The following is a 24,162-nucleotide window of genomic DNA, read 5'->3' on the forward strand; positions in this document are numbered from 1 at the left end:
ATCTCTATGGATTTGCCTGTCTGGACATATCATATAAATGGAATCACAGAGTATTTGGTCCATTGTGACTGGCTTCTTTGACTTAGCATGTTTTAAAGATTCATCCATGTTGTAGCACGTATCAGTACTTCATTCCTTTTTTATGGCTGAGTAATATTCCATTGTCTGGATATACCACAGTTATTTATCCATTCGTCAGTTGATGGACATTTGGATTGTTTCCACTTTTTGGCTATTATGAATAATGCTGCTGTGAACATTTGTGTATGAGTTTTTCTGTAGACCTGTGTTTTCATTTCTCTTGGGTGTGTACCTAGGAGTGGAATTGCTGAATCATATGGTAACTCTATGTTTAGCTGTTAGAAGAACTGCCGGACTGTTTTCCAAAGCAGCTGCATCATTTTACATTCCTGCTAGCAGTGCATAAGGGTTCTAATGACTTTTATCTTATACTTCAGGTATAATGTCTCATTTCCCCAACTGCACTGTAAGTTCCTTGAGGTCAAGAAATTGAAGTATACTTTTTTTTGTATCCTCCATAGGCTTTACGTGGTTATGTGCATTTTATTGTGCAATTGATAGATACTTCACTTCTCTGGGGCTCAGTCTCCTCCTTTGTAAAATGGGAGTGATTATAATACTTAATCTCTGAGGGTCACTGTGAGCTTTAAATGAGGTGATACATATAAAATGTATAGGACAATGTATTCCATATAGTAAGTCTTCAATAAATATTAGATGCTGCTGCTATTGTGGGCACTTTTGTCTTATTGAGAATGAATTATTGGTTGAGTTTTTTCTTTAATATGAGTGTTTAAAAGTATTTTGGCTAAGGTTGTGACCTTTCAATCAGACACTGGTTAAAAATTAGTATATGGAGAAATGCTAAGATGGCAGAAACTTTGGATATGAGCATTTGTATCTACACATCCGTATGATACCACATTCCTCACTGAATTTGAGTGAGGAGAGTTAAGGGAAGAACATTTCTAGATCCTTCTGGCTTGCAAGCTTTGGCCAGAGTAGCCATAGGTTACCTGTCGTGTTCCTCAAGAATAAAGAGATCTCTCTCCTCAGGAGTCCCTGTGAAAGAGCCTCTGAGACTTTATTTTAGGCAGTGACCTTTGAACTGGGAGTTCTGAATCTTGGGGGTGTCAGGAGAGTGGCGGCCGGAAGGGGATGTGTGGGTGGTTGCAGAGAGCCACTGGGTGGAATCACGTTACTCAGCCGTGAGGTGCACCGTGAACAGAACTGCTCATTTCCCTCCCAACAAGCACTGCTCACTCATGCCACTCAGAGGGTTCATTCATTCTGCAGGCATTTGCTAAATCATTATTTTATGCCAGATGCCAGAGACAGGGCGGGAGTGAGGGTGCAGGGAGCGGGAGGGAGTTGTCATGTGTGAAGGTGAATGAATGAGGCTTGGTGTTCAAGGAGCAGAATACAGAGAGTGACTTGTGGAGTCTTCAGTGAGTAGTTACTGCTTTAAAGACCAAGTGAGACACTGAAGCAGCCTCTCTGAGCACATCATGAACCATTCTCTCCCTCACCGAGCTCGCTCAGTCTCCCCATACTTGCTTTCTCTCTGTTTCTAGACTGTCCCATCCTTGATCCTGACTTGGGGATTTTGTACCTGCTCTTCCTATGCCTGGAAAACTCTTACCCCCGGATCTTCACAGTGTTGGTTCCTCCTCACCACCTCCTCAGAGGACCTTCTCCCAAACTCCCATCACACTCCAGCTTATTAACTTTATAAATTTCCTTTGAGCACTTTCTCCCTAGAATAATCTTTTTTTTTTTTTGGTGAGGAAGATCAGCCCTGAGCTAACATCCATGCTAATCCTCCTCTTTTTGCTTAGGAAGACCGGCTCTGAGCTAACATCTATTGCCAATCCTCCTCCTTTTTTTCCCCAAAGCCCCAGTAGATAGTTGTATGTCATAGCTGCACATCCTTCTAGTTGCTGTGTGTGGGACGCGGCCTCAGCATAGCTAGAGAAGTGGTGCGTCGGTACGCGCCTGGGATCCGAACCCGGGGCTGCCAGTAGCGGAGCACGCGCACTTAACCACTAAGCCACGGGGCCGGCCCCTAGAATGATCTTATTTCCTTGGTTTATTGACTTTCTCTCTTCCACGTCAGGTGTAAGCATCTCAAGAGCAGGAGTCTTATTTAGCTTGTTCATCGTGGTCTTTCCAATGCCTGGAGGGTTGTCTGGCACATAGCATGTGTTCAATAAACCATGGTTGTTGAGTGGATGAAAGAGGTTGTATGCAGATAAACTGGAAAACAGGAGACATATCCTAAACTCCGTGGAGGAGCAATAAGAAACCAATTGGAAATCATTGGATTCTTCCTCATTAGGAAGGTAAAATGCCATTTAAAACAGATGATGATGGTGATGGTGATAGCCAACAGTGTTAATTTAAGTACCATTCTAAGCACTGAAGTAAGGGCTTTACACACATTACCTCATTTAATCCTCACAATAACTCGACGAGGCGTGTGTGGTCATTCCCATTCTCCAGCTAGGGAAATTGTGACACAGAGAGATTTAATAACTTACCCAAAGTCAGAACTAGTAAGAGGAGGAGCAGGGATTTGAATCTGAATCACTTTGCTTTACTGTGTCCAGGTGATCACTGTGATATAACAGAGAAAAGGACTCTTGGGTTCAATTTCAGCATCTAGTCCTTGCTGGTGCCTGAGAGACAGTATATGTAATGGGGAGAGCGTGTGGACAGGGATCCAGAGACCCATCTCTGCTCACTCTGGACTGACCAGGTAGAGGCCCTGCCCACTCCAGATGGCTGTGTTTTGCAGGGAGTGTCTCAATCCCAAAACAAGGGACCTGGACTCTGGCCTTAGATGATCTCTAAGGATCTTTCCAATATAAGAGTTCTTAAGCACCAAAGAAGTAGAATCATTGAAAGTTATTTTACCTCCCCAGGCCTTGGCCAAGGAGCCGTGACTGTAAGCACATACCTTCCCATACACATTCGTATGTGGACAGAAAAGCATCTGTAAGGGTGCCCCCAAACTGGTAGTGGTTGTTTCCCCTCAAGAATGGGGAAATTTCACTTCGTACTTGTATATCTCTCTACTGTTTGAATTTTTCAACAAGAATGTGCTACTTCTGTATTATTAAAAACAACATAAAGGCAAAAAATTAAAGTGGTTTGTAGTTAGGTTACCAATGGTTTATGTATCAACGGATATTTCTCAGGGAAGGAGCTTGAGAATACTTGGAAGGCTTGTTTTCAAGTATTTGAACCATTTCCTCCCGTCTTGTTTAGCATTAACTTGTTCCACCTGGGAAGATGCATTTGTTTAGCAAGAATCTTCAGCCCAGAGCAAGACAGTCAGAAGGACTTGCTTGCTGTCTTCAGATGTCTGAAGTGCTGTCAGGGAAAGAGGAACACGATTCTCCTTGTTGCTTCAGAGCAGAACTACCAGCAGTGGGTGGGATCAACAGAGGGTGGAGTCACAGCCCAGTAATGCTGGTCAACAGCGGAGCTGTCTTCCTAGACATTGTTACCATGTCAAACTCCTTTTGGTTTTTATGTGTTTATTTTGTATCTGCCACCTTACTAAATGTTCTCATGTTTCTAATAGCTTTGCTGTTGATTTCTGTGATTTCTGCAGGCAGATATTCGACATCTTTCTTACCAATATTATACCTCATTTTGTTTTCTTGTCTAAGTGAATTTTCAGAACAATGTTAAGTAAAAGCACATTAAAAATGTAGTCCTGTGTGCCTGGGTTGTGATATTAAATATATTTTACTTTCTGTGGGCTCCTAGTTGTGTTTCAGCATTAATGCATCTCTTTCTAGATAAACAGAGGTCACTCTCTGTCTGCCCAGCAGGGGATGAGGATTCTTCTGTTCAATTTTGTATTTGCAGTTAAGATTTATATACATTGGTACATTGGTGCCATTATTCCAAAATGTATTCACGTGTTTATTGCAGGTCAGAGAAGTTTTCAAGTTTTTGGTGTAATAACCACATAGTTTGCTATCTAAATATTTTTGTGATTATGTTAAAACTGTATTTTTAATATGTATTTCCTTTTAATAGGATTTTTACATCATATTAAAAAATCTTGATTGGTGGATGTAATGTGTGATAATTTTCTTGTTTCCTTGTCTGTGTGAATAAGATGTTTTTATAGTGACATCACAGTAGGTGCCTTGTGTTGAATGCCTCATGGATGCTGTGCACTATACTAGACATTTTATCTCATTAAGCTTCACAGGAGGTCATTAGAATAGTATAATTCTAAACTTGCAGGTGAGACAACTGAACTTAAAACGTTTTAAACTTGCCCAAGATCACACAGCCAGCAAATGCCTGAACCTGGATTTTCCCTGGTCTGTCTAACTTTAGTACTTTCTGTGGCATTTTTCTTAATCCTGAGGCGTGGGGGTGACCTTTGCCTGAGTAACTAGCATTATATCCTCACACCACTAGGGTTTATTCAAGAGGGTGTCTTTTAGAAGAACTGCCACTATTGAACCAGAATAACTTCGGAAATTCTCTGTACTTTGGGTTAGTAAAAGAGGAGGGCAGTGTGGCCTGAGTTAAGAATCCCTAAATCCCTCAGCAGAATGGAGGCACTTTTCCTTCCAGTCTGGGGGCACCAGACTCCTGGTGCATCTGTTTGGGGCAGGGTGGAGTGTAGAATATTTGACTCCCCAATGGTTTTGAGGACTTTGGCAATGGTCACATTTCTCCCAAGCTTCCAGCCCACCTAATGTTATCTCAGATGTTTTGGTGTGTCCGGGGCACAGGTGTCCTGACACGTGTCACTGCGGAGGGCGGTCATGGGTGCCAGGGCTGTAAGGGCAGGGCTCTACCAGGGGTGGGGCTGCAGCTTTCCTGAGAGCCTGTGCCCTGGGACTCCAGTTGGTATGTTGGGTGCATCTGAAGATGTTCCAGATGATCTTGGACCACCTGCTGTTTTTCTCAGGACTTGGGGGGATTTGTTGAGTTTGGGAGTCACCCAGGACTTAGAAGATGTGGTTGAAGAGGAACCTACTTTCTTACCCCTTTGGCCATGAGGGAAGCAGAGTCCACTAGGGCCGTGGTCCTCGCCATTATGAGAAGTTGAAGCTCCCCTGTCTCTTCTGTCCCATCTACACAGACTAGGTGGGTGGCGGAGGGTTTGGCTGTAGGTACACGTGGTTTGGTATGCAGAAAGGAGACCTGCTGGCTGGTCCAGCCTCAGAAGGATTTATTGTTTCTCTGCACACAAAGGGAACTTACCAGGGAGATGAAACGTGATTACTGTGAGGAAGCAGCCCAAGCTCCTTGATTCTTAATGCTAAAATGGACTCTAATCCTTGTTTCCTTTTCGGTATTGGATTAGAAAATGTAGGGCAGGATTAGAATTGGCCGTTAACAATACCCACGACAAGTATACTCTCTGAGAATTTTGGAACAGGAATAAGGAGGGAGGAAGGGTTGAAGCTGCCACAGTGATTCTGTCTTTAGAACTTGGGATGCTTGTTTTGATTTTCAGATTATATCTCTGCCTTTCTCTATCAAGAGGTGACTTGAATTTAAATTAATTTTGTGTAGTGGCAAAAACAAAAGGAAAATATTCCTCCTCAGTAGTACAATAAATTCCAATAAAGACAGTGAAATATACCATTTTCCACTGTCACATTAGCAAAGATTAAAATAAACAAACCTCAAAATATTTTTTATCTGTTAGTATGTTAATTTGAAGAGTCATGCAGAGTACTGGTGAGGGTGCAAATTGTGCTTTTAGAAAATAATTTGGCAGATTTTATCAAGAGCCCAGAACATTTATACTCTGTATCCACTCATTCCATACCCAGAAAACTCTCCTGAAGGGATAATTTGTGCAAAGAAAAGCCTTGGGCACAAAGATGTTCACTGACACATTAGTTTTAGAGCATTTTTCTTGTTATAATAAATAATATGTATTCAATGCAGAAAGCTTTGGAGGACATAGGAAGGCACAAATTAACGATTAAAGATTAATTGTAATTTTTCCGCACAAAAAGAACATTTTGGTATGTTTTCCTTTTTTTTAGTAATTTTTTTTTTTTAGGAAGATTAGCCCTGAGCTAACATCTGTTACCAATCTTCCTCTATTTCTTTTTTTTTCTCAAAGCCCCAGTACATAGTTGTATATCCTAGTTGTAGGTCCTTCTAGTTCTTCTATGTGGGACGCCGCCTCAGCCTGGCTTGATGAGCGATGAGTAGGTCCGCACCCAGGATCCAAACCGGCGAACCCAAGGCTGCCAAAGCGGAGCACCTGAACTTAACCACTACACCACTGGGCCGGCCCCTGGTATAAGTTTTTCTAATTTTTCCTCTGCATATGTGCTTTTTTTTTGTTTAAAGATTTTATTTACTTATTTTTCCCCCAAAGCCCCAGTAGATAGTTGTATGTCATAGCTGCACATCCCTCCAGTTGCTGTATGTGGGACGCGGCCCCAGCATGGCCGGAGAAGCGGTGCGTCGGTGCGCGCCCGGGATCCGAACCCGGGCCGCCAGCAGCGGAGCGCGCGCACTTAACCGCTAAGCCACTGGGCCGGCCCTGCATGTGTGCTTTTAAAAACATAGTTGTAGCTGCCTTTTTTCCCTCAGCTATCTATTTTGAACATTTTCTCCCTCTGTTGTACTCACCTGGGGAAACTCTAACCCTACTTGAAACCAACTCTTCTTTCCTTTCTGGCTCGCTGCTGGACAGCCGAACATCGTTGGAAAAATGAAAAAATCCCACACAGCTGAGCTGCCAGGTTTCACCTTAAATTCACAGGCATGAACCTCAAGTTAGTCCTTTGCACTGTCCAGAAATGCTAAGACATCCCTGTAGTAAATTCACTTTCCTAGTCTTTGGGAAGATATTCAATACCTTCTTTCTTTTTTAGAGGCGATGCCTTTTTTTGTTTGTGTGTGTGTGAGGAAGATCAGCCCTGAGCTAACATCCATGCTAATCCTCCTCTTTTTTTGCTGAGGAAGACCGGCCCTGAGCTAACATCTATTGCCAATCCTCCTCCTTTTTTTTCCCTTTTTCTCCCCAAAGCCCCAGTAGATAGTTGTATGTCATAGTTGCACATCCTTCTAGTTGCTGTATGTGGGACACTGCCTCAGCATGGCCGGACAAGCGGTGCGTCAGTACGCACCCGGGATGCGAACCCGGGCTGCCAGCAGTGGAGCACGAGCACTTAACCGCTAAGCCATGGGACCGGCCCTCAATTCCTTCTTTCTTCAAACCTTCTGTATACAGTACCACTCCCTCCACTCTTAGCCAATGACCTCGTCTCCAACAAGGATACCCCTCACCTCTGCCACCACTCTTGGAACCCACCAGTTGTCTCCTCCCTCCTTCCTACCGGAAGTGACGTGGTGCCTGCCTCCTACCCCAGGTCAGGCTCTCTTGTGTCTCAGACCCCACCTCTTCCTCCTCCTCAGGGGCCTCAGTCTTTGAATTATCCACCCCCTCTCCTGCATCATCAGTCTCCTCCTGTCTTTTGGTTTATTGCCAGTATCACAAAAAATGCTCTAATGTCTCACATCTTTAAAAAACCTTCCTTTATTTCACATCTCTGCCTACTCTGTCTAGCTTTCATACTTTTTCTCTGCTACCTTTTATAGTACTTCTTGAAAGAGTTGTCTAGATAGTCTGTCTCTTCCTCATCACCCGTTTTAGTCTGGCTTCATCCTTATTGTTTCACAGAAATGCTTGTCAAGGTCAATGGAGACTGTGTTTCCGTCTTCATCTCCCTGGTCCTGTCAGAGTTAGGGGTTTTCTCCGGCTTTACCTCCTACCTCTATTTGATAATAATTCCCCAATTTTTAACTCCAGCTGAGGTCACTTTTCCAGGCTCCAGACTTACCGCCAGCTACCTACTGAACATCTCCCCTCGGATGTCTTTCAGCCATCACAATCTTAAAATAACCAAAACAGAACTCTTAGTATTTTCCTACAAATCAGTTCTCCTCCCTCTAAATCTTTTCTGTCCCTCTGAATGTCTCTACATCGATTTCTTTGTTTAAGCCAAAAGCCTAGGCTTAGATTTCTTTTTTTTTCTTGTCCCCCACATCCAGTTCAGCAGCTAGCCCTGTTGGGATACACACCCCAAAATGTGTATCAAACCCATCCACTTCTCGCCATCTCCACTGCCACCAGTCAGGGTTGGACGATTGCAAGAGCCTCCTCGATCTACTTCCTGCTTCTGTTCTTGGCCCGTCCAATCTCGTTTCTCTATAGCACATCAGATTACGTCCTTACCTTCAGTGGCTTTCCAGTGCCCTTCAGACAAAATCATACTCCTATCAAGGCCCCGTATGATCTGGCCTCCAACCTCAGCTTATAGCATCTTCAGTTCCGAGACAATGTCAAGCTCTTTTTCCTTTTTTCACCTCAAGCCTTTGTGCCTGCTCCCTCTCCTTTCCCAGCCTTTGAGTGGCTGGCATCTTCCTCGTCGGGTCCACTTCCTCAGAGAGGCCTTGCCTGATCCCCTCTTGAAGGTAGCTATCCACACCTGCTTTTTTCTGTCATTGCCTGGATTTATTTACCTCAGAGCACTTATGACAAGTTGCGATTGCTCTTTTTGTTTAGCATCTGCTTCCTTCACTAGAGTGTACGCTCCACAGGAGCAGCACCGTATCTTCTTGTGTTCCTTCCTGGTGCTTAGTCCAATGACTGACAAACAGTGGTCGTCCAACAAATGTTACTGAATGAAAGAGTAAATGAATGAGTAGATATTTTTCCATATCACTATTTCTAATGGGTACATAGTATTCCATTGTACAAATATAACCTAATTGACTTAACCACTGCCTTATTATTAGATGTATTTGTTCCCAATTTTTCACCACACTGAAACGTGGGAAATAATCTAAATGGCTACTGGGAAAATTGTTGACAAAACTAGAGACTATTTTGCAGGCATTTAAAATCCTGGGAAGGGCTGGCCCCATGGCTTAGCGGTTGGGTGCGTGCGCTTCGCTACTGGCGGCCCAGGTTCGGATCCCGGGCGCGCACCGATGCGCCACTTCTCCGGCCATGCTGAGGCCGCGTCCCACATACAGCAACTAGAAAGATATGCACCTGTGACATACAACTATCTACTGGGGCTTCAGGGGAAAAAAGAAAGGAGGAGGATTGACAATAGATGTTAGCTCAGAGCCGGTCTTCCTCAGCAAAAAGAGGAGGATTGGCATGGATGTTAGTTCAGGGCTGATCTTCCTCACAAAAAAAATAAAATCCTAGGAAGCATTTTTATTAACATGGGGAAATGAGTTTGTTAATGAAAAAAGCATAATATAAAATTTTATATACAGCTGATCTTAACTATGTAAAGGTGCATGGAAAAAGCTAGTAGGAAATAAACTAAAATGTTAATTATGCATTGCAAGTTGGCAGGATTACAGATGATTTTTCTTTTTGATTTTTTTATGTACACAAGTAATAGATGATATTTTATACTTTTCTGTGTTTTTCAAGTTTACTGCAGTGAGTATGTGTTTTTTAATAATCAGGTAAAATGTTCTTGAAAATTTTAGAACACTTTTATGACACATCAGATGAACATAGTCAGAAGCAGAGTTAGGAACTGTTGTGCTCTGGAGAATGACCTAAAGTTTGAAACACACTTGCTAATGACACCTGTTAGCCTTTGAGTCCTTCCAGGCCTGTGTGTAACCTGGATTTAGAAAGAGTGGCCAAAGTGATATTTCCTATGAAACCTCCTTGTCTGGGTAGACTTCTGTGTAGACGGCGTTATAGAAACTGGGGCTTACCAAAATGCTGATTTTTGATAAGAGCATCCACAGATGTGCTCAGGGTTGGAAAGACATCACAACTGCTCTTCACGTCTGTGTTTGGAGCTTGAGGGGGCTCATGTGGCTGAGGTGTTGTCACAGCCTTTTACTCACTTACTTAAGGCCGTGGTTCACAAACCCGAGACCTTTTGGGAGTCCATGAGGTTAAAACCATCTTTATAATAAGACAAGGGGTTATTTGCCTTTTTCACTCTTACTCTCTCTCAAGTGCACAGTAGAGTTTTCCAGATTCGCAGCAGATTGCAGAAGCAGACGGGAGAATCAGCCGTCTTCTACGAAGCCAGACATTAAAGAGAGTTGCAAAAATATGTGTTTAAAAAATGCCAATATTCTCACTAAAAATTCTTTTCTTGTGGAAAATATAGTTACGTTTCATTAAAATGCTATTTATGTTAACATATAATGGGTTTCTGGTTATTTGAAATAAATTAATAAATACTTTTAAAATTTCTACTGTGGTACATATCGATAGATATTTACCCACATAAACAAACACTCTTTAGGGTCCTCAATTTTTAAGAGTGTAAGGAGTCCTGAGACCAAAAAATTTGAGAACCGCCAAATTAAGGAAATAAGAAGAGAACTCGCTGGTGGATTGACCATGGCTCAGTAAACAGATTGGTTGAATTGAATGACAAAGGGAACAAAGCCTATGGGGGGATATGACCTAGTCTAATAGGCAGGTGTTGGAAGTCCTTGACTTTGCATTAAATTTTCCTTCTTCTCTCCCTCTCTCTCTTTCCCTCCCTCCTTGCTTCCTTTCTCTCTCCTGTTTTAGAGATCATGCATGATGTGATAAAGAAGGTAAAGAAGAAGGGAGAGTGGAAGGTAAGTGGAAGTGTACAATTAATGCCCTTAGAGGTGAATTCATGTGGAAGAAAAAAGAATGGGGGTAGAGTTGGGGAAAGGCGTGTAGGCAGGGAAGGAGGACAATTGCTGTGTCCGGAGTACAAAAAAAGGGAATCTGCTATGCCCCTCATTTCATACGACCCTGGTTAAGAAATCTCCATCATAAAGAAGATGTGGTATATATATACCATGGACTACTACTCAGCCGTAAAGAAAGACAAAATCATCCCATTTGCAACGACATGGATGGACCTGGAGGGTATTATGTTAAGGGAAATAAGCCAGAAAGAGAAAGACAGACAGTGCATGATTGCACTCATATGTGGAAGATAAACCAACACACGGACAGATAGAACTGTTTGGTGGTTACCAGGGGCTAGGGGGGTGGGGATTGGGCACAAGGGGTGGAGGGATGCACTTATATGGTGACTGATAAACAAAAATGTACAACAAAAATTTCACAATAAAAAAAAAAGGAAAAAAAAAAAAGAAATCTCCATCATAAAGCTTATCTTCAAGATCACCTGGTGGGGTATTTTGGCCCTGGAACCCTTTTATTCAAACAAAATCATACCTGGAACCCATTAAGTAAAGCAGAAGAAGGTGAAATTGTCCTCTTTGCTGTGGGAGAGAAAGAGGAGACCCTTCCTGCCTCTTTGGTGGCCCTAAAGCATCTCCATGGAGCCCACACAACAGGTTGAAAAGCCCTCATCTGCTCTGTCCCCATCTGTCTGTAACTACATACGACAAAAGAAGTAAGCTTGTGTATTCATGTAACGTTGAGAGCAATGCTGGAAACTATCATGTACCTGAAGCAAGTAGTTGAGCCAATCAGATTGGTTGTGGTCTTGGTTCCTGTAGGGGGTGATGCAGGTGGGAAAGCGTGCTGTCCTCCGCTCAGGAAGTCAGCGTTTTAGGGGTCACTTGGGTGTCTGGGGCTGGGCGTTAACGGGCCGGGAGAGCGTGCAGTCTTACTTGAACTTCCCCGGGTGTTGTCGAAGGGTTTATACCAACCATTGTTGCCCCCACGTTTTCCTGCAGTCAAGAGCCCACACACATTTTCGAGTTCATTGGGCCTGGGAAGCACAGGGCTGACTGGGACAGATTTGGAAGGCTCACCCCTGGCCTTGTGAGATTCTATTTTAGCACGTCCATCCTCGCCACCCAGGGTGGGAGGCCATCTGGTGGGAAGTCTGTCTTTCTCTCTCACCCTTCCCATCAGTTAATGGGTTTGTGGACATATGAATTTTAAACTAATCTTGAGGAAGCTGCCTCATAACATGAAAATCAATTGGCCCTTGTACCACAGCAGAGAGCTTTCTGTCCACATGCTGTCTGGCTCCTGTTTCCTCGGTACATGTCATTAAAGAGGAAGAAAAATACGTAGCCTTGCTTGAGCAAGGCTAAAGCTTTAGCCAGCTTCCTCTGTCCACCGCCGGCTGGATGGTTATGGGGAAGGTTAGCTGAAGAATTGCAGGTATGAAGCTTTTAGACCAGGATTGGCACGTTCTTGTTCCTCCAGTCTGGACAGAGGTAGCGTCCACTTCCAGATGACACAAGTGCTGGTCCATCCTAGTGATGTCTGCAGCCAAGTCCTCACCTTCCATACCATATGTGTGGCACTGGTGTTCACTCTCCTTTTAAGAGAAAGGTTGTGCCCTGAAGAAATACTCTCCCATATGGTTTTCTCTATCTGGGTGCTGTAGATGAGTTTTTTCTTTTCTTTTTTGCATTTTTATGAGTAATTATTTATCATGGAAAACTAAAACTTAACTTTTTTAAGTTTATAAAATTAAGTCAATGAGAACAAGCTCCAAGTCGTAGAAGGTTAGGTTGAGCATAGGAGATAAAAGCTAACATATATTTCAGCAAACTTCTGGCCCATAGGAAATATCGGTAACTCAATATTCTGCATTTCTGGGGTTCTTTTCGAAGTCTGGCGCAGTAAGGTGATGAGAGAATCGTAGCAGATGCCATCCAGGCTGTACGCTGTTCTCTTTCCTTCCAGGTGCTGGTGGTCGATCAGCTGAGCATGAGGATGCTCTCCTCCTGCTGTAAGATGACGGACATCATGACCGAGGGGATAACAAGTGAGCACAGCATTCTCTCTGCCCCTGAGGGACACTCAGGTCTTCTCTTGGTGGCGAGCTTTCCTCCTCCCTATTCATTATTATCTCACTTGACTTTAGATTCTTTCAACAACCTGGGTGCTTAGACTGTAAGTTCCTGAGAGAGACCTAAGGCTTCTTGTTCATCGCAGAGTCCCTAGCACCTAATCCAGTGCTGGAGCTCATTAAATACCTGTTAAAGGCTACCAAAAGGAAGGTTAAGTCAAGAAAAAAAGGCAGGCCACCCAATAGAAAAAAATGGGCAAAAGACCTGAACAGGTGCTTAACAGAGGAAGAAAGGCAAATGGCCGACAAATACATGAAAAATTGCCCACCGTCGTTAGTGGCCAGGGAAATGCAATTAAAACCAGAGTGAGGTACCGCTATGCACGTACCAGACTGGAGTATTTAAACTCTGGTGATGCCAAATGACAGAGAGGATGTAGAAAAATGGAAACTCCTGTATGATGGAGGGTCACTTGGTACAGCTCCTTTGAGAAACACTTGGCAGTGTCTAGCAGGGTTGAAAGTAAGTGTGTCCTATGAGCCAGCAAGTCTACAGTTAGCTGTGTGTCCTAGACCACCTCAGATGTGTGTGCCCAGGACGCACATGCAGGAAGGTTCACAGAGCATTGTTCATAGTAGCCCCAAATTGGAAATGACCAAAACGTCCATCCAGAGTGGAATGGTTAAATAAATTGTGGTGTAGTCACACAGCAGAATACTATACAGCAATGAAGATGAATGAACTCTCACCACTCACGGTAACATGAATGAATCTGATAAACATGATGTTGAGTGAAAGAAGGTACAAAAGAGTACTTACAGTGTGCTTCCATTTATATAAAGTCCAAAACCAGGCAGAGCTAAGCTACACTGTTTTGAAATGCAGACGTAAGTGGTAAAACCATAAAGAGAAGTGATCACCATTCAAGTCAAGATGGTGGTTCTCTTTGGAGGGAAGGGAGGAACTTGTGACGAGGGGGGGGTGAGGGCACTTCTGCAGTGCTGGCAGGTTCTTTTTCCTAACTGAGGTGATGCTTTTGTAGACATTTACTTTGTAATTATTTGTATGTTTATGTTTTATTCACTCTTTGGAATGTGTGTGATAATTTCACGATGATAGGGTTTTGTAAAAAGTTAAATCTCCTGCTCAAAGTCACTAGCCAGTGAGTAGTCAGTGGATTCTGACCTCCTGGCTTCTGTCCCAGAGCTCTTGTTCACACTTGTCTGCAGCTCTAGTCTTCCCTAGCGGCTCCTTTCAGGAGAGGTCATGTATTTTAATCTTTGAAACAGCATTGATTGAAAAGCAATCTCTTTTGAGGTATCATTTCAAACAAGGAAGTTCACCTTTATTTTTCCTCTGAAAAAATGTTGGTGGAACATACTTGTTCCCAAGCAGCTTCCGATTTTTTTCCCCTGGTGACAACTTTATATGATGTGTGGCTCACAGACTTGCTGGTCTTTGTCAAAATTATTACTATACCACAGTTGTGGGAGGAAAATCAAGGAGGGTTGAGGTTTTCAGTAAGGTAAATGAATTTAATTTAAAGGTTTGTCTTTTATTCTAAGATTATCTCTTTCCTATTAACTGGTGTTAAAATGTTTTTCAGTTGTAAAATTATGGTGATAACATAATGTGGATTTTCTTGTTGATCAAATTCTATGTGAAATATATATATGTAAAATAATTTTGGGGGGATACAGTCACACCTTGGTTGTGATTCCTTCATTTTCAAAAACACATTTCCAAATCTGGTTTATCTGTCACCAGAAGCATAATCCTATAAATGAGAGTACGTAATTTTTGGTGTGACGTTTTACCATTAAGTAACTCAAGACCAGGCTTGCCCCTGTTTTGAGCTTACAAAGTTATTTTCTTCACTGAATTTTTAAAACTATTTTTTTCTCTATCAAAGTGAAAAATGCACAAAAGTTAAGGGGGAAAAAAACCAAATGGAGCGTCTCGTTGTCTTTTTGGTACTTCTGAATAAATGCTTATACTATTATCTCGATTCATCCACGTTAGACGTTATCTGTTGACTTCCTGTGGTAGATGAGGGTTTAGCTCTCCCTACTGCACACAGACTCTTCCCTACCCCAAAGGTGGGTTTAAAAAAATGTCCTCACTTGACAAAATTTTTAAATTAGCAAGCCTGTGTTGAACCCCCAGATATTTTGGGGGAGCGTATTATTGGCCTATGACATTCAAAAATCTCCAACCACTGGTAAAGTAGATGGTTGAGGGATTTTGGTATTAATTTAAACATTATTTAGGGTAAAAAGTCTTTATAAATGTTTTGAGGGATGCTTCTACAGTGATGCTTTTATGTGCTTAACTCACCTGCGTGGGAAGAACAGCATCGTATGACTGTACTGCTGTCTCTGTACTGGAGGGCAGTACAGCAGAGCTAATGCGTCCTGAGCTTTATCAGATGACTAGTAAGGTGACAACTCTCCCAAAAGCTCTGCCTTCCAGGTGAAGTAGTTGACGTAAGAGAAACAAGCAAACCAAATGCCTATGGTTTGCTTTAACAAAATTTGATGTTTAGTTTTTGAACTCTTGAGAGGTCAGTATTATATAGAGGGTATGTTTGGAATATCTTCATTTGATATGCACAGGAAAATGATAAAACTATCCAATTGTTGATAAATAAACCCAACATGGAAATTCTAAAGGAATTGGGATTACTTAGGATGGATGAGAAAAAACTGAAGGAAGATGGGGCTGGCCCGGTGGCACAAGAAGTTAAGTGCGCGCGCTCTGCTGCAGTGGCCCAGGGTTCGCCGGTTCAGATCCCAGGCATGTACCGACACACCGCTTGGCAAGCCATGCTGTGGTGGCGTCCCACGTAAAATGGAGGAAGATGGGCACGGATGTTAGCCCAGGGCCAGTCTTCCTCAGAAGAAAAAGAGGAGGATTGGCAGATGTTAGCACAGGGCTGATCTTCCTCACAAAAAAAAAAAAAAACCAAAACAAAACAAAGGAAGAGGCCAAAGACTGTTCTTTACAGAATGAGGTGGCATTTTCCTTTTTCAGTCAGAGCAGAGCAAGGAATTTACATAAACTGAAATGGGAAGTGGGATATATTTAGTGTGATAAGGTTTCAGGTTTTCTAACATCTTGAGCATTGTGAGAGAGTGGAATGTGGTAACTCTACGGAAGGGACAAATGATTCTTTTCCTTTCCCCGCTATCAATTTATATCTTCACCAGTCTGAAGGTGGCCTCTCTACGTTGCTCCTAGTTTTATAATCACCAGTGATATTTTCTTATTCACTGTGGGCTGCTATCTTGTTGTCTAGTTGTGGAAGACATCAACAAGCGCAGAGAACCACTGCCCAGCCTGGAGGCTGTGTATCTCATCACTCCATCTGAGAAGGTAAACCCTTCCCCCGGAAGAGCTTTGGCTGAGGTTACACGTGCTGGCTTGTGTCTGTGTGGCACACTGTCTGACATTTCTAGGTTAAGCATGCATTTAACACACTCCTCTGTTTAAGTGTGCAGTCCACAAACGGGGAGGGAGGGGTGCAGGGAGCAGTGCAGAGTGCATTAAGCTTTCTGAATAGAACCGTTGTCCAGAGAGGCAGCGCCAGCTCATTCTAGTTTTGCCCTTGCACTCCCTCTCTAATTAGGTAGGAGATCCTCTTTATCTAGTGATCCATCTCCAGAACTTTGGTATTTTGTGGTTTCAGATCTATTTCATCAATATCCAGTTAGTGTTCGAATTTACCTGTCTTATCATTTTTGGAGGTTGGTTCCAATCAACATCCAGACAAGGTCCACCTCCTTGCTTTTGGTTGATAGTTGTCTTAGGTCTCTTAATCTATATAAATTCCCTCCAGTTTTCAGGCTTTCTTTTCACTTTTGAAAACTGGCTTATATGTGAGTTTCTGCAGATGCAACTAAATTGCCAGAACTTGATCAATATGAATATCCTGGAAGGTTTCTGACCAGTTTCTGCTTTTGTGGGTCTCTTCTTAGGAACCCAAGTTATGGTGGCTCCACAGAACTGACACTGTCATTCTGGAATGAGCTAAAAAGGCTTTTGTTCATGTATACTCTGAAATAATCCTAATTTTAGGTCTTCAGAGCTCAATTATGGCTGAATATGAGTTAGAGTTATACATCATAAATCCCATGCTATTTTGTGCAAGTAGCTTGAAGCCTGTGTGGATGTGACTCAGTTCAGATACAGGTCCCCTTTGCTTCTAGAATTGGATTCAGGTCCCTCTTTTTTCCCTCTCCACAGTCTGTCCACTCTCTCATCAGTGACTTCAAGGACCCACCAACCGCCAAGTACCGGGCTGCACACGTCTTCTTCACTGACTGTAAGTACACCTGTCAGCTGCCGCCCCTGCCCTTCCGGGTTAGTGTTTCTGCTGACAGGGAAGAAATGGGTTGTTGCCATATTTGTCCTGATCTTTTATTTTCTCTTCAGAAGATAAATTGCTAAGAGACAAAAATAAATGCACACAAATACAAACCTACTAAGTCGTGAAGTCCTTTCTGATGAAAAATATCTCTTCTTTTAAGGACTAAAGGGTTTAATACTGAGAAGCATTTTTCAATGCTAGCCGTGGTGTTTCACTGTACTGACTTCCAGATATCACTGTAAACTATAGAGTATTTCCATCAGTTTTTCAACTACAAAGATATTCCAATCCAATGGTCTTTGTATCAGAGAGAACTGTTTCATTGTCCTGGAGTCTGTTTTCTTGTTTTGTGGAGGTTTTGTGCATGGAGGCTAGCGCAGAAGCATCTTGGTCAATCTTTGTTAATAGCAAAGAGAGATGAGCAGAGCTGGATAGCTGAAGAGTGTACCTGATAACAGTTCGCCCGTGTTCTCTCTAGGGAAAACCCCACAAAACCCACCACTGAGAAAATGGGGAAAGGTTCTTGCAAAGAATAATTTTGTACTATTTGAATATGGATGACAAAGAGAGCAGGTAGACAGCATTAGTAAGGGAACCTAAAGGTTTCTGGGAACCTAAAGCCATTTGTTTGGCCCAGGAGAGTCATTAGAAATCATGGTTCCCCTAAGTGCAGCTGAGTTTCTTAGAGGGTCCAGGGGAAGTGCCTGCATTGCATTTCCTAATGATTTTATTTTCCTTTATTATTTTATTTTTCATAAGCATGTTAGATGTCTGGTGTTTGTTTGTATTACAGGCCTTTTCCTCATCCCTTCTTAATCTCTTGTTTTTTCTTCCTTTCCTTGATATCAGAATATAGTTTTTATTGGTTCTCAATATCTCAATCTTTATTGCCGTTTGTTTCTCTGTTACATGTTGAGGGCCTAGTAGGTGGTTTTATATTGCTTTTTCACCCGAGAGGTAGTGGATATTTTAGGCTGGGGTGAACTTTCTAGTTGCCTTTTTAAAATCCTAATAAAATAAAGAATCCACTGGACATGTGCAACTGTTGATATGAACCAGCAAACGGACAGGAAAACCTACTGTCTTTGTCCTTCTTGCAGCTTGTCCAGATGCCCTGTTTAATGAGCTGGTAAAGTCTCGAGCAGCCAAAGTCATCAAAACTCTGACGGAAATCAACATTGCATTTCTCCCATATGAATCCCAGGTGAGGCCGAGTGGGGAGTGCATAGGAAATCTGCGTCCTTTATTCTATCAGGAACCCTGGTGAATTCTCAGAGGGTGGGGCAGGGGTGTGATAAAGAGAGTAGGGGAGGGAAGATAGCATGTTCTCAATTGCTGGATGACATGGTGTAAGTAGATGCTGATGTAGCAGAAAGAAACGGTATTCCTTAGTGGTCTGCCCCGCGCCCTCTTCTTACTCTCCAGTTATTTCTGACGTTTTTTCAGCCATTGTGCCTTTCTTTGATGCATGTTATCCTTGCTCACAGTGTTCACTCCTATTGGCTGTCTCCTTGAATAACCAAAAGGTAGCCAATCCAAAAAGAGCATGGAAGGCGAGGAGGGGAAGGGATCAGACAATGCCCATCTGCTGCAAAGGAGACTGTTTTTATGTAGGAATAGCCTCAGCTTGTCATGTGCTGAAAGAACAGATGGCAGCCTTCGTCATTAGCCGTTAACGCTTCAAATGCCAGATACCATGGCAACAAACCTCTCCCCTTGGAAAAAAACAAAGTGTTCAACCAGTAGTGGTGAAGCTGTTGATGAGAGGGTACAAGATTCATATCTTAGTATTTAAGATTTCTTAAAATGTCTTCTAGCAAACAAAGAAACAAAAATAACAGGACTTGTATGCATTTTGTAGAGATAAAAAATGGTTGTGGCAAATTGGATCTTTATAGATCAGCTTCTAGACACCAGAGAGTGACCTATTCTTAGGTAAGGAGGGATGGAAAAAATACAGTGTGAACATTTGAAAACATTCTCTTTCCCTTGTCACTTGACCTAAAGCCTCTTCCCAGCTGGTGGGCAGGAAATCTTTTTTTCTCTGTGTGAGCCTTGTCACCACCAGGATTGAATAACAGCCAACTTTAGTGTATTCAACCATATTATATTTCATACATTTTAAAAATATATGAAATAAGTAAAAAGTTGTAAGTAAAATGTGATAAACTTTTTTTAAAAAACCTCAGGTTTTCTAGAAGATCAGGGTAGTTGATATAAATGAGATTCTGAGAGAGTTCTGATAGCTGGTAGACTAGGAAGTTTAAGAGGAAATTTTAAACTTCTAGAACCTACCAAAAAAAAAAAAAGAAGAAAAATAAATGCTTGGAACATATACCAAGGATAGAAAATTACTAGATCCGTAAAAAACTCCTTTACTGGGGCCGGTCCTGTGGCATAGAGGTTAAGTGTGCACACTCCGCTGCTGGCGGCCCGGGTTCAGATCCCGGGCGCGCACCGACGCACCGCTTGTCAGGCCATGCTGTGGCGGCGTCTCACATAAAGTGGAGGAAGATGGGCACGGATGGGCCAGTCTTCCTCAGCAAAAAGAGGAGGATTAGCACAGGTGTTAGCTCAGGGCTGATCTTCCTCACACACACACAAAAAAAAAACTCTTTTACTTGCCCACAGTCACAGCACAATTTCTAGCTTGTCTCTTATTTATTTAAACTGACAGTGGCCTACGAGGTCTGACAGCTCTTCCTCTCCTCCTCTCCGTCCTGGCCTCTCATTGTTCATCAGACACTCCAGGCACACGCCTTCCTCAGGGCCCTGGCACAAGCCATTCCCTCCCCGTGGAAGTCCCCTGCTGGTGAGAAACTCCTCACCTCCTTCAAGCCCTTCCTCAAATGTCACCTTCCCAAGGAGGCCTAGTGTCCTCCCTGTCCAGCCCTCTGGGCACTCTTTCCCTGCTCTATTATGTTCTCATACACTTGGCAGTTTCTCACAGACCATAAAGTTTATTCTTCATTATGTTTATTGTTTACTGTCTGCCTTCCCTACTAGATTACACACGCCTCAAAGATGGTCATGTTCTGGTCACTTATAGTTCCCAAGTGTTTAGCACAGTGCCTGGCATACAGCAGACACCCAGCACATATTTGTAGAATAAACGAAAATATGTTCTGTACATTTACGGCAAGGATTGGAGAAAACCCTAACAGTTCACCATTCTGAATGCAAACACTATATATATATATTTCTTTTTGTTTTTTCCCTATCTCAGGTATATTCCTTGGACTCTGCTGACTCTTTCCAAAGCTTCTACAGTCCCCACAAGGCTCAGATGAAGAATCCTATTCTGGAGCGCCTGGCAGAGCAGATCGCAACTCTGTGTGCCACCCTGAAGGAGTACCCAGCTGTGCGGTATCGGGGGTAAGGGAGCACACCAGTCTGCCTTCAGTGGCCTCCCATGTGTCTGGCAAGTGAGGAACTTCCTCTGGCCTCAGGGGTCCTCTGGCAGTTGTCTCAAGAGCGTCAAGATTTGAGCATCTCACATTTATAACTATTCTTCCAAAGTTTTTGTCATTTTCTAAATTTTCTTGTGAAATAGAGTTAATACATACAGAACGGGCATGAAATATATATATTCAGTTATTGAATAACTAAATGTGAACCCCTCTGTAACAGCAACCCAGGTTTCCTATAGTTTTTCATCTCTTTCTAACCTTTAAAAGCAAATGCCGTCTTTGCAGAAGATGTTTCATAGTAAGATAAAACTCAAAGAAAATAATTCTCCAAAGGACACATTCCTCAGATTTTATAGTTATTCACTTATCACTTACCTTCTGTGTGCTAAGTACTGCGGGGTGGGGGGACTTAACCTGAAGACAGCCCCTACCCTTAGAAGCCCCTGAGCTGGGAGGGAAAGTAAGATGCCAACATGTATGCATAAGCCATGCATACCTACGGTATGGGCCCTGCGAGACCAGTGCAGTAGGATGGTACAAGCCAAGGGCTTGGGCCTCCAGAGTAGGGAGAGGGCCCTTTGAGCTGAGAGGATCAAGAATGGCTTCCGGGCCAGCCCTGGTGGCCTAGTGGTTAAGTTCAGTGTGCTCCGCTTCTGCGGCCCAGGTTCGGGTCCGGTGCGGACCTACACCACTCGTCAGTGGCCATACTGTGGCGGCGGCTCACATACAAAATAGAGGAGATTGGCAACAGATGTTAGCTCAGGGAAACTCTTCCTCAGGGGAAAAAAAAAAACAGCTTCAGACTAGAGATGACGTTTGAGCCAGGTCTTGAAGGACAGTTTGGATTTCAAAAGCTGATGAGGACCAGAGGGCATTTTGTGTGGACAGTTGGCTCTTGCCATTGGGATGAAAAAGGCGTGGAGCTGGGGAAACAACGAGCAAGTTTGAGGAGGAGTGGTGGTCTAGCACGGTCTATGTGTGGGGCAGTGGGGTGAGATGAAGCCCTCTCTGGAGGCCTCGAGTGTCGGGTGTGGGGTTAGGTCCTGCAGTGGAAAACCTGTGGGGGATTTGCACAGGGGAGTGAACATAGTGCTGTGGGAGTGTGAAGATAGAGTGTGAGCAGGAGCCAGGCCAGGAGAAACCAGCAGGGGAAGGGCATTGCAAGAGGAGCTGAGAGCCTGAACTTAAAGTGCCAGCGACCACTGTTCCTCCTGTGCTTATTGCCTCAGGGTCTGCAGAAACACACCTCCTCCATTGTTGGTATTCACTGACAGAGGCCTGGTGGAAGTTAAGGCCATATCTCCTGACAGAGCAGTGGGAGCTTGGAGTTCATTCCTGGGAGAGAAGGGGCTGGAAACGGAGCCGCCTTAGCACTGAGCCCGGCCGGATGGCAGGCAGCAGCCACACACTACACCCGGGAGGAGCCCAGGAAGTGCTGTGAGGCTTAGCCAAGGGGAAAGGGTCAGAGGTTCCCACTTACATCTTTCTGGCTCTGCCGGCAGAAAGGTCGCTTGCCAGCAAAACAGAACAAGACCCAAGGGAATTTGAATTGAGGGACATGAGAGGTGGGTCAGGCTCAGACAGCCTGATCCTGGGAAAGGGTGGATGGTTAGGACCCTCTGTTGTAGTGTGGCTGTTTATCTGAAGCTGCTTGGAAAGACTGCCTCTGTTTCCAGTTAAATAGTTTAAGGAAAAGGGAACTAGAAAATCATTGATGTTCCAGGCACTGAGCTAAGTATTTTATTTTATTTGTCCTTTTTAATTATACATAAAATATATGAGTATATTCTCACTGTAAAAGAACAACACAGATGAAGCTCATGTCTCCCTTGACCCTCGCGCACTGTCCTGCCTTCCTCCCTGAGGGCAGTCGGTGCCATCCATTGGGTGCACGGGCAGTTCACCCTGTTTCACCCCTCCTTTGTCAGGGAATACAAGGACAATGCTTTGCTGGCTCAGCTAATCCAGGACAAGCTCGACGCCTACAAAGCCGATGACCCAACAATGGGGGAGGTAAGTCTGAACATGGTCCACGTGGTTCTCTTGCCAGGTGACCACAGTGTTTGTGTGGCAGTCCTGGTGACAGCTGTTCCATAGCTCACTGAGCGTGCGTGAGTACCACTGTTCCTGCGATTGGTGCAGTCTCTAGAGCTTACTCAGATTTCACTAGCTGGTGCATGTGCTCGCGTGTGTGTGTAAGTCTGTGCTATTTTATCACCTGTGTAGATCCATGTAACCACCGGTGCAGTCAAGACACAGAATTGTTCCATCAGTGTCTTGATTTTCAAACTGAAAATCCCAGGTCTTGGGACCACCAGGCAGACGGGATCATGGGTCACCCTATTTGTAGCTGAACCTAGGTGCTCTCCTTCGGAAGCCCGCTTTGAACCCCAGCCACAGTTTTGGATCTGCTTCTAAGAACCCTCATTATGAAGCAGACACATTGGATTCTCACATGGTGTTTACTGGTGTTCCTGTCAAGTAGTAAATAGACTAGTCAGTGCTGTTTCAGTAGGTTTTACCTCAGAGTTCACTTCCTGCTGCCATCTTTTACAAGAGGGGTCACTAGGCTAGTTAGAGAAGCTGGTGTTGTTTGGAGTGGCTTGTGAAAGCCTTCCCTGTTCCTTCCTTCCAGGGCCCAGACAAGGCACGCTCCCAGCTCCTGATCCTGGACCGCGGTTTCGACCCCAGTTCCCCTGTACTCCATGAACTGACTTTTCAGGCTATGAGTTACGATCTGCTGCCCATTGAAAATGATGTATACAAGTGAGTATAGAGAACTGGCGTGACTGCTGCTTTGCAGATGAACCGGAAACACTTCTAACATAGGAAAAAGGACGTCCTTAATCCTAGGAAAAGCAGCCGCATTGATACAGACTTGCTAATAAGCTTGCAGGCTTTTCTGTGAATTCCCCAAATCCACATGGCATAACCAGCCAGGAAATCATGCCCCTTTTGGGGAGAACAAGAACTTTAGGTCTTCAGTTCATAGCTCATGTCACCTGAGTTCATAGCCTGCTTGGGTGTGTTAATGTGTTGATTTGTGTGTATCTTATTCAGAGTTTGAAACTTCTTTTTTTTTTTATTTATTTTATTTTTTTCCCCCAAAGCCCCAGTAGATAGTTGTATGTCATAGCTGCACATCCTTCTAGTTGCTGTATGTGGGACGCGGCCTCAGCATGGCCGGACAAGCGGTGCGTCGGTGCGCACCGGGGATCCGAGCCCGGGCGGCCAGCAGCGGAGCGCGCGCACTTAACCGCTAAGCCATGGGGCTGGCCCATGAAACTTCTTAATTATAGATCATGAAATATGATAAAATTTATCAACAGGAGTTTCTTACTGAACTTTATTTGCAGAGGAGCTATTTTCTTCATTATAAACATTTTTCTTGGCAGCAGTCATCAGAAACTCAGTTTCTAAAAACTAATTTTTCTTTTTACAGAAACACTATATTGTTCTCAGGTCATTTATTTTATAACATTAATCTTAAAGATGGTTTCAAAATGAAGGTTCTAAAAATATTACTGAATCTCAGCTTTTCTCCCTTTTGGTACCTGTAATTCTTGCTTTCCTTTAGATGTTCAGGATTTCACATGT

At 43.5% G+C, this 24,162-nt stretch overlaps 1 protein-coding gene across 3 annotated transcripts in view; it reads left to right on the top strand.

The window, feature by feature from the left end:
* Positions 1–24,162, top strand: part of STXBP1 (syntaxin binding protein 1) — a 67,483-nt gene that overhangs the window by 21,175 nt on the left and 22,146 nt on the right. For all 3 annotated transcript variants that reach the window (XM_058524113.1, XM_058524114.1, XM_058524112.1), the window contains exons 2-9: positions 10,601–10,650; positions 12,680–12,761; positions 16,085–16,161; positions 17,032–17,110; positions 18,256–18,359; positions 20,382–20,530; positions 22,494–22,578; positions 23,201–23,331. In XM_058524113.1, coding sequence (XP_058380096.1) covers positions 10,601–10,650; positions 12,680–12,761; positions 16,085–16,161; positions 17,032–17,110; positions 18,256–18,359; positions 20,382–20,530; positions 22,494–22,578; positions 23,201–23,331 — 757 coding nt within the window. The remainder of the gene's footprint in view (positions 1–10,600; positions 10,651–12,679; positions 12,762–16,084; positions 16,162–17,031; positions 17,111–18,255; positions 18,360–20,381; positions 20,531–22,493; positions 22,579–23,200; positions 23,332–24,162) is intronic.

This window comes from Diceros bicornis, chromosome 28 (assembly GCF_020826845.1).
Source record: "Diceros bicornis minor isolate mBicDic1 chromosome 28, mDicBic1.mat.cur, whole genome shotgun sequence".
Classification (NCBI taxonomy): Eukaryota; Metazoa; Chordata; class Mammalia; order Perissodactyla; family Rhinocerotidae; genus Diceros; species Diceros bicornis.